General features: G+C 33.9%; 3 protein-coding genes across 10 annotated transcripts in view; 1 reads left to right on the top strand and 2 right to left on the bottom strand.

Moving 5' to 3' along the window:
• The window catches only part of LOC111895794 (uncharacterized), a 3,086-nt gene extending 225 nt beyond the window's left edge, over positions 1-2,861 (top strand). Inside the window, exons 1-7 of one of the 8 annotated variants that reach the window (XR_008226348.1) lie at positions 1-41; positions 324-481; positions 591-708; positions 899-980; positions 1,127-1,194; positions 1,966-2,033; positions 2,433-2,861. The exon at positions 1-41 is cut by the window's left edge and continues 224 nt beyond it. Coding sequence is in view for 5 of the 8 variants with exons in the window: in XM_023891857.3 (XP_023747625.2) it covers positions 1-41; positions 591-708; positions 899-1,014; positions 1,127-1,185 (334 nt within the window). In the remaining 3 variants the exon portion in view is untranslated. Of the gene's footprint in view, positions 42-323; positions 482-590; positions 709-898; positions 1,015-1,126; positions 1,195-1,965; positions 2,143-2,432 lie in introns of those variants that run through there. The other 7 variants (XR_008226347.1, XR_008226346.1, XM_052767361.1 and 4 more) reach the window with 7 other exon arrangements.
• The window catches only part of LOC122195881 (uncharacterized), a gene marked incomplete at its 3' end in the record, with an annotated part of 4,437 nt that extends 1,070 nt beyond the window's left edge, over positions 1-3,367 (bottom strand). Inside the window, exon 1 of the mRNA XM_042898127.2 lies at positions 2,939-3,367. Within this exon, the coding sequence (XP_042754061.1) occupies positions 2,939-3,165 (227 nt within the window). The remainder of the gene's footprint in view (positions 1-2,938) is intronic.
• Positions 3,368-5,288: 1,921 nt separating this feature from the next.
• LOC111895777 (protein AUXIN RESPONSE 4) lies at positions 5,289-7,657 on the bottom strand. The gene is made up of 2 exons (XM_023891842.3): positions 6,287-7,657; positions 5,289-5,705 (listed from the first exon to the last, which is right to left on the bottom strand). Exons 1-2 carry the CDS (start codon positions 7,463-7,465, stop codon positions 5,463-5,465), a joined length of 1,422 nt encoding a protein of 473 aa, XP_023747610.1. The 5' UTR covers positions 7,466-7,657; the 3' UTR covers positions 5,289-5,462.
• Positions 7,658-10,072: the final 2,415 nt, after the last annotated feature.

Raw genomic sequence — 10,072 nt, 5'->3', positions numbered from 1 at the left:
CAACCATCGGTTTCAATGTATCTATTTTGATTGCGAGTTGGGTAAGTTACCTCTGTTCTTCACATGTTCATACATGTTTTTTGATGTTTGGAAGTAGTTCTCTGTTCGATTATTCGATTTTGGGTTTGTTGTTTGTTTTTTCAATTTTTGGTTTCGGGATCTACCGTCAGTCACTTTGTTTTAGGGTTGGGGTTACTTTATTGTCTAATTTGGGTCTCATATACATAGTCGATTCCCACCTTCCACCATGGATTGCTTGCCACCGTATCGACATTGGCTTTCATGTATGCTTATTGTTTCCATTGTTAAGCACACCACTGCAGAAAACTTAAAGTTTCATTAGTGAACTTTGAGAACTAAAATCATCAATGGTGCAACGAGAATATTGAAGTGAAAGATTGATTATCCAAAATAGTGGGTGGTGTCAGTGGAACTGCAAGTATGAATTCTATCCTGGAACTTCCAGTTATAACAGTTATAGGTCCTCAAATTACAAATTGCATTCCATTCCATCATGTTAATTTCTTCTCTAACTCTAATTCCATCTACTAATTTATTGAATTTATGACTACCGAATCCTTTATTTGTAGAAGAATATGTCATTGAGGGTAAAGAAATGCAGAAATGGCATTCTTCTGAAATTCGGCTGTCACCGGGTTCTGATCGTTGCCCAGCTTCTCTACACACCAATCTTATTTTCTTAATTTGGTAATTTCAATCTCTTATCTCCTTTTCATTTGTTAATTTTTGCTAACACTTCTACTTTTATTGTATAAAATAATGATCTTCATCCAATCAACTATTTATTTTCCAGTTGTAATTTCCATTGTATGTAGTTGTTGGTACCATAGCCAAGTGACTTTGTATGTTAATTTTGAATTTGGCATGGTTTTGACAGGTTGGATTTGGAAGGGAAACAATCACCAACTTTGAAGGCAATACTTAACAAGGAAACAATATGCTTCCTTCAACTCATCACTGTAATACAACTTTCATCAACCACAATCACACTCTGTCAGTTTGTGTTGTTTCTTTTAAATTTTACAAAGTTTTGCAATTTCTGACACAAGAAGCGATCATGGATTCAATTTAAACTTGGGAATTTCAAATACTTATGTTGGTGAAGGTTCAAGTGGAAATGAAAATTCAGAACAACCCCATTTGAATTACGTCCATCACGCTTGAATATTGCAGGTAACAAATAATCAACAAATCATATTACAAACTAGTTGTGAAACCCGTATATTATACGGGTTGATTAAAACAAAATGTTAAATAGAAACGATTAAATGAGAAGTTCATTTGAATTTGAAATTTGAAATAAATAAAAATTATGAGAAAAAAAAAACATGCAAAAAATAAATAAATTAAAATTATTGTTTAGTTATCAGACACGTATACTAAACATGTTAATTATAGCAAAATGTTAAACACAAAGGTTTAAACTGTAAATTTATTTGAAATTGAAATTGAAATTTAAAATTTAAAATTTAAAATTTGAAATTAATATCATTATGGTAGGTTTAATTTATGGAAACTAATTAATAACATATTAGAAATGGAAAATGAAATAAATGACAAGTGGAAAATAAATATATGTCTAAATTATGACAAAATGACATGTGGCAATTTGAATGAGAGAATGACATGTGGCAAAATCATTTTTATTTATTAGGGTAGATTTAATGATTTTTTTATATTTTAATCGTATTTTGCTAAATTCCACCCATTTATGTTATGTTAAAGCATATGGAGAAACCTGTTTCAATGGCAGTAGACTATATGTTAATCTTTTGTCTTCATTCTCACTGTTTAAGTATGTATTGATTTAGCACTGAGTTTCTGCATCACTTGATAAATATAAACTAATTATTGTTTTGGAAATTTATTTCAAAAGAAAGTCACTTCTTTCCCTTGTGTATTTCCGCAAGTTTTGCTTTAATGTTATTTTTCTCTCATTTTCAGCTATTACTATTCGAAATAAACTTGAGTCATTGTGTAGGGAGCTACAATGTCAGAACAAAATGTTAATGGTCTGCTTTTAGTTTATGCACCGATTATTTTTATTCTCAAATTTAATAGTTGTAGTTTATTTATGTTTGTTTCAGCTTTACCAAATATATTCAACAAAACATTCCAAAACTTTGGTGGCTTATCCTTCCAATACGATTCTTTCGACATTATCAAATCATAAATTCATAATCAATTAGCTTTTTTTTCTTCTAAAAGTTGGATGGTTTCTGATGAATTCCTCCGAGTTTAGTATATATTTATATTTATATAAAGTGGTTATCATTTATTAATGCTAGAATAATCAAACTTAAGATCAAATAATCATTTGCTTATTCTCAGAGTGCTATCGGATTTATCACTTATACACTCCTTTGGGTAAGTGGGGACAAGTGATTTGTGTTTAATGTCATCTATGGCAGGTTCTTTATTTCCCTTTTTAAGGCTACACAGTGTGAGCAACGCCCAAACGCATTATTGTGACGTGGCACAGAAAAACGCTGATATAACGCAAGGAACACCGCCCCCGCCCGACGTTATTAGGTGTTACGTTGGTGCGCGTTTTCGTGGCAATGGGAGGCAAAACCCGTTTTCCTCTCTTTTTCCTCTCTGTTTCTCTTCCTCATGATGGCGTCTTCTTGGCAGAACATCACCCCCTCTTTTCCCGTTTTCATGGCGTTTTTATTGCTTGGCCTCAAAAAACACAAGTGGGTGTTGCCCACACCTTACACTCTAAGTATAGGGTACATAATAATTATTACATAATGTATTTTGCTTGTAACGAACCGGTGACAAAAATGCAAGAAACAAAGTGACCCGTGGTTCACCATGGGTTTACTTACTAGTTATAATAAAAAGATATATTTTTTATAAAGTGAATAAGATGAGCTACATATAAAAATGTGGGAATAAAAGAGAAAAATGATACCCGAATTTTTTGTGTTTAGGGGGAGTGGTGAAGAGAATCTTGGCAGCTGACATGAAATCAAGCTTATCCAGGTCTCGATAAGAGTCGTGGTGAGTTAAAGATCCATCCATCTTTTTTTCTCCTTCTCCATTATTGTTTGCTTCAATGTGCAGTTGTTTGTTGCCAAAAAGCTTAAATCTTTTTGATAATGTTCCACTTCCAGCAATCTTTCTCATTCTCAGCATCATTTTTTAAAAAGAAAGTGGAAGAAGCAGCAGAATTGTCCTTTCATGTATCAACTCTTTTGTGCCTCAATGAAATGATGCCACCTAACACATAAAAGAAAGGTCCTAACTGAAAACATAACATAAAACTCTAAAAAAGAAGAAAATGCCATAGAAGATTGCAATCTAGATCCATCCACATACAGATGATCGATTGGCAGATGTGAAGGTGAGCAAGATATCTGTGAATGACAATGTTGGCCATATTTAGCTTATAACCTACGGCAGAGTGGCCTAAATACCACTATGAGGTAGGGATGAGAATTTGGCCCGAAAACCCGACCCGAACCGAAAACCGAACCGAACCGAATTAGACCCGAATAAGCAATTCGATTCGGTTTTCGGGTTATTCGGTCCGGGTTACCCGAATAAGGGCTTATTCGGTCCAAATGGACCGAACCGAATATGAAAAGTCATATTTTTTCCATTTGTACAATTGCTTATTCGGTCTTGTGTTCTATCTATCGTTACCCAAAATACCCACATAATGTTTAATGTTTAACTTATATACTTATAAACAGTTTTTAGGTGTTTTGGATGTTTAATGTTTAGTGTTTAATATGTTGCTTAATAACTATATCTTAAGATTGTAGTGGTTGGATTTTACATTTTATATATCAAGAATAGTTAATCCATGTTATTCGTGTTTATCATAAGCTACAAAAGTCATACAAAATACAATATTTATAATCACATTGTAAATGTTATTTGGGTTATTTGGGTTATTCGGCTCCTTAATCATCTTCTACATGTTATTTGGCTTATCCGGGCCGGAACCGAACCGAACCGAATAATACCCGAACCGAACCGAACCAGTATTGCTTATTTGGTTCGGTTTTCGGTTCATACAATTACCCTTATTCGGTTTTCGGTTTATTCGGGTTCGGGTCGAGTCGGTTCGGGTCGGTTCCTACCCGAATAACATTCCTACTATGAGGTGACATTGTCATGTTGCGATTTCTGAAAATTATGCCCAATATACAAGGGTGGGTAAAAATCTGTGAATTCTGCCCTATACACGAGGAACTCATTATGCATAATAGACAGATCATCTTATTTGTATGATTTATGGTGCACAAATTTTACAAAAGGGTCGATATGAATGTGAATAAGCAAGTGAAGTTACTGTTACCTGTGTTGCTCCTTGCCCTGAATTCGTAAAATCGGTAAGAAGATGAACGTCGCTCTAGGAAACGACGACGACGATGGCGCCCTTCAGTGGGTTGCCTTCAATAACGATGAACAATGACTTAGGATTTAGGGCTGATAGGAAACGACGTCGCTTTGCAATTAGCTATGTACACAGACAGAAGTAGGGCAAATTAAAAAAAAAAAAAAAAAAAAAAAAAAAAAAAAAACCAATTACACAATGGTCCAGTGGTTTGGGTAAATTACATGTTTGGTCCTTATCGTATGTTTTTATTGCGTGTTTGGTCTTTGACCCATCTAAAAAAAACTATCATGCCCTTATTAATTTTTTAAAATAATTTTATTATATATGTATTTCTTTTTGAGTTTATTGTTAAAGAGATAATTAGGACCCACGATGGACAAATAAGCAACATTCAGGCAACCGTAAACAATGACGTTTGAAGGCAATCATATAATAACGAGTTATTTGATACAATTATCAAGCTTTAAAGAGATAAATACGACCCATGATGGTGATTTTTTGTCATCATGTAAATAATAGATGTTGTACGTATCCTAGAAATATACATGTGTAATAAGTGTTTGTATTATTATAGACTAGCAATAGTTAGATACATGTCATAGATGATAATAGATGATAATAAGTGAAATATGCATGTGTAATAAGTGTTTATATTATTATAGACTAACAATAATTAGATACATGTCATCTGTAATAATAAATATCATAAGTGTCATTGACTAACAATAGTTAATCTATTTGTTGTATCATATGTAATAGTGTCTATAAAAGAATCATTGATTCTATGAAATAAAACAAAGTTGTTTGGAGAAAAACTTGAGTGCTTTCAAAGCTACCACTATTGAAATTTTCATTTCTGAATAGCAGAGTTCGTTTAGCATCCAAGATCATATATCCATTAAAAAATCTAACATTCAGGTCAATTACCCTATCATCATTCAAAGTGCCAACAAAAAAAATGGCCACAACATTCTTACAAGATTTCAAATCCATACACACTACACTTATAACTAAATGCTATCAATTCTTATACAACAATAAACAAAACCAAATAAACACTCATACCAATGACAAACTATTCAAAATCTTAACTGTATTCATGACCAAGCCCATAACCACTTGGATATCCATGATCATGACCATGACCATGATCATGATCATGACCATGGTCATGGCTACTGAACCCATGGTGAACATTGGATATTGCTTCATCAAGTATTTCTTGAATATGTTCTGGAATTGGCTCTTTTTTCTCAGCGACTTTGATGGGCTTTGGTATTTTGGATACAAATTCATGAATACTTTCAGCCAGTTGTTCAGAAGTATCTTCCTGCACTCTCATCAAGTATTGTCAAAGTTAGAAGGAACACAATAACACTTTATTTTAGGAACAAAGATTCTGTTTCCATTACATTTTTATCAAATTTATGCAACAAAATGGTTTTTTTTATTGGAAATATGCAGTAACATGTTAGTTGCATAAATTGGTACAAAAGTAAAACATTGTTTTATAAAATGGTAAAAAGAAAAAAAGAAAAAACATTTTTTTGCTTATGATTATTGTATTAATAGTTTCAGCATTTTATCGACTTTGCCATTGAAACTATTGTTTTCTTATGATTATTGTATTAATAGTTCAATGGCTAAATTGATGAAAAATAATAGATGAGTGGCTAAATCAATAAAAAAAAAAATAACAGTTTAGTGGTTAAAGAAATAAATAGTGAAAGATCATACCATTTTAGCAGTGTACAACACTAAAAATGTAATCAAAAACACTAATTTGATTTTAAAGATTGTCGCATTTTACCAGATATTCACTTAAACAACAGATTTGAGAAGTTGCGATTGGATTCTTAATTCTATTGAAAAGTTTAAAAAAAATTGAAAGGAAAACTGTGGTATCCTCACCTGTGGCCAGCGACCACCAGAATGTGTGATAAAAGTCGCCTGAGAAAGAACTCCGGCGACTTGCCGCCCCTGTTCCACCCACTCTTCCGACCAAAGCACTTGCATTGGTAAATCTTTCACACCTTCAAGTTCACCCCATTCTGCAATTTCAAAACTAGAATTCATCTTCTTCCCCATTCCAACAACCGATTTCCTTCCATTTCTACCCTTCAAAAGAAGTCTATGGCTATCTGAATCAGACCCACCACCTGATTTCAAACAACAGGTTTGAATAACCTTCTGAAAAACGAAACCAAAACCCAAAACAACCTCTCTAACAACTGGCCATTTCAAAACCCATAGAGGAAAAGCAGTTTGATTTGATGTGCTATCAAGAAGGGTTACACTGCTTACAAACCCTAGATTTTTAGCCACCCAATTTGCTCCTAATCCGAATGCTGAATCGTGAAGAACTAAATCAACTGGTTTCAAACCCATTGTGTCGATTACTTGTCGCAAAACTCTACCCATCTCTTCAGGACCTAATTCAATCGCATTCAGATGTTCTACTTTCGACATACGGATCTCATTTTCTTCGTGATCGTAGTTTACATACCCTTGCTCGACTAATTGATCAAAACCCCAAAAGACGCCTTTTTCTTTGATCTCATTGTACATCTCAACGAGCCTCCCGAAACCCCCCATCGGCTTATGTTCTACCACCGTTACGAACTTATCGGAAAACCCAGAACCAGGGAGATCTAGGGCTACAGCATGGACTCCCTTTTTGCCTAGGGACTTTACAACGTTACTGAAAATGTATGAACTACAACCTAACCCATGTACAATTAGCACATTATGTGACGAATCTTTTGGGCCATCTCGGACAGTGAAGACTTCAATTGAATCACTGTGAGGAGTCGCTTGGACTTTTATAATTCTGCCATTAGAGTAATGGTGCCTGAGATTTGCGGGTAGTGCAAGGAACCATGTTTTCGGGTCTTGATGCGTGGAAAGAGAGGAAATTGTGACGAAAATAACTGTTACAAGAGAGACTGAGATGGTTAAGTAGAACCAGAAAGTGAAAGGGTTTGGATTTGATGATATGGGTGCAGTAGAAGGTGGTTTCAGCCTGGGTTTTTTGGTCGGTCTTTTTGCAGAAGAGTTTGATGAATCTTGTTCCTCTGTTATGATCGCCATTGATGGGTGTCCGAACGTGCAAAACGAAGGAATTTGAGGGGAGTCAGTTCAGTGTATAGTGAAACGAGGGCTGTAGATTCGGAGAAGGGTATCAAAATAAGGTTGATGCTGAAATAGTGAAAGGAATTGGGAAAGTTAAAGGAGACTGGATCCTCAATTCTTTTGCGCTTCCCAAATATAAAAAGTGAATTCACTTTGATCAATAATCTTTTTACTCATTCAATTTTTGGTTTGTTCTTTTGGCAAAGGCGTTCTACTTTTATTATTGATATATTTGAATATCTATTTTTTTCTAAATTACATGAAAACACACTATGAATATTGACTTTATTAATAATTGAAATCTTAAAATTATGTAATTAAAGTTTAAATCATGGTGATTAAGTCTTTAAATTTTTAAGAGTAAATTAAAAAGTTGGTTTTGGAATATACCAAAAGTGTAGTTTGCGATGTAATTATGACATCCCTCTTCATGTTACGAATCGTATATATGGATCATAGACTTAATTCAAAATTTGGTTAATAATTAAGGATTGAATCGATTCATATTAAACTTTCTATCTTAGGTTAAATGAAATCATCTCCCACCTCCTTGTACACTTTCAAAATTCTAACTTCTATTTGTTTTTTAAAGGGAATGACTCATTTGTTTTGGGATTTTCCTCAATTTTAATATTGGGAAAGATGTTCATGATGAGCATCTCCCTCAAATCAATAATGTGTCAACTTTAGATAAGTTGTTTTTCCCATAAAATGAAGATTTGTCAAATAAGGCCTCTTGCATCATTATGTTTATGTCTTGGATGTTCCAAAAGGATTTTATAAGCATGTGAACATATGAAATGAATTTGCAATTGAGTAAAATGTGTCACCAAAAGGCATGGCAAGAGTGATTTGAAAAATATCAAAAGTGCCTAATAGCATGCAAATTGAAGAAAAGAGTTTTGTATGTAATCAATGACAACTACATAGACAAACTCGAGAATCTCAATGTTACCTTTGACAAGAGTCTTGCTATAGAAGTTGCGCTTGGATCTTTAATTAGTTCTTATGATGACTTCAACTTGATTTATCATATGAGTATGTAGGAAAATATTGATGGGATTCTTAAGCCTTTTCCAAACTGAGAAAACTGGAAAGGAATTAGATTTCTTATCGCCTTTCTAAATGTTGGTGGAAAGAAGAGGAAATGTTCAAATCCTAAATGGAAATGAACGGTTTCGGTTGGAACTTTTCATTATGAAGGAATGAAATTGGTGTGTCCTCTATTCCATGCAACCATGATTCAAATGAAGCAAGTTACAATTAATGCAGAGACAAAGGTCATATGAAACGAAGTTGCCCTAAGTACTTTGAAGATCTTGGAGATGGTAAAGTCAAATGTTTAACTCCACATCAAGTACTTGAATAGTCAAACTCCAAATACATTCAATTTGTGGTTCCTTGATGCATGATGTAGTGATCACATTTGCATGGTCTTGTAGGATCTAAAGGAAAGAAGGAAGCTAAGCATCAAAGAGGCTAAATCCAATCATGAAAATGGACAAATGTTGCATGTCTCCAAGATTAATTTTTTTGAGCTTGTGTTTAGTAATGGAGTTAAGATGTAACATCCTGTTTATTAAATAAATAAATGGATAAAATTAGTAAACGAATAGTAACCCTAAATTTGTAGTAAGTTATCAGTGTTAGTCATAAGGAGCTAAATGACATAATTTCTAGAAATTGGGATCTTTATTGTAATATTTGGACTTGAATTGTAATAAATTATGGGAAGCGGGGGCTAAAGAGTAAAATGGGGATTTCGATGGTAATGATTAGAGAAGGAACGGTTGAATATGTCATAATTGAGATTTTGGGGATTAAAAGTGTAAATGCAGATTGGCTTCGTAAAGATTTTCAGAAGGCAGGGGTGTTTGGTAAATATTGGACTTAAATTGAAAGGATCTTGGAATGTTGAGGGCTGAAGGGTAATATATCGACTTAAGTTGAAAATATTTTGTAGAGGGGGGGCTATTTGGTTAAATCTGGATTTTAATTGAAAGGAAAAGAGAGGGAGGGGCTGAAAGCGTCAATATGGAAAAATGTTTGAGATTGGACGGATGCATATAACTCGTCACCTTTGTCGCGTAACCCTCACTTCTACGATTTACGGCGCCGCCATCACCGCTATTGAGGTCGCAAACCACCAAAGAAGCACCGGAACATCCACCGTCGTCGTTCTGCTACCGAAAAAGACGAAGAGTCGTCGTCATGTCATTGATCCAGTCATGGAGATAGTGTTGGATTAGTGTCTAATTCCATAACTATTTTGGTATGTACTTGACCCGATGGTGCATGGTCCTTTTGGGTTGCCTTCACCAAAGCAACTTGATAGGATGAATTATAGAGAGAGAAGATTAATTATGATTTATTAATATATTATGAGAATAATATACTAAAGAAGAAATCATATTGTTTAATTAATATTAGTCAAGAATTAATTGATAATTAATTTGTGACTAAAAGAGATTAATTAAACTTAAGGGACTGGAACTGTAATTATAAGATAATTGCATTTGGGCTATGGATCACCTTGGTATAATAGGTTGGATGAATTCTATGGGG

Source organism: Lactuca sativa, chromosome 9 (genome assembly GCF_002870075.4).
Source record: "Lactuca sativa cultivar Salinas chromosome 9, Lsat_Salinas_v11, whole genome shotgun sequence".
In the NCBI taxonomy this organism is placed as follows: Eukaryota; Viridiplantae; Streptophyta; class Magnoliopsida; order Asterales; family Asteraceae; genus Lactuca; species Lactuca sativa.
Note: the sequence above shows the minus strand (reverse complement) of the source record. Positions and strands in the feature narration are given on the sequence as shown.

Bases quoted from the DNA above. Each gene is read 5' to 3' on its own strand.
- LOC111895777 (XM_023891842.3), bottom strand. From the start codon at position 7,465: ATGGCGATCATAACAGAGGAACAAGATTCATCAAACTCTTCTGCAAAA. The intron at 5,706-6,286 runs GTGAGGATACCA...ATGAGAGTGCAG, and splicing joins CTGGTGGTCGCTGGCCACAG to GAAGATACTTCTGAACAACT.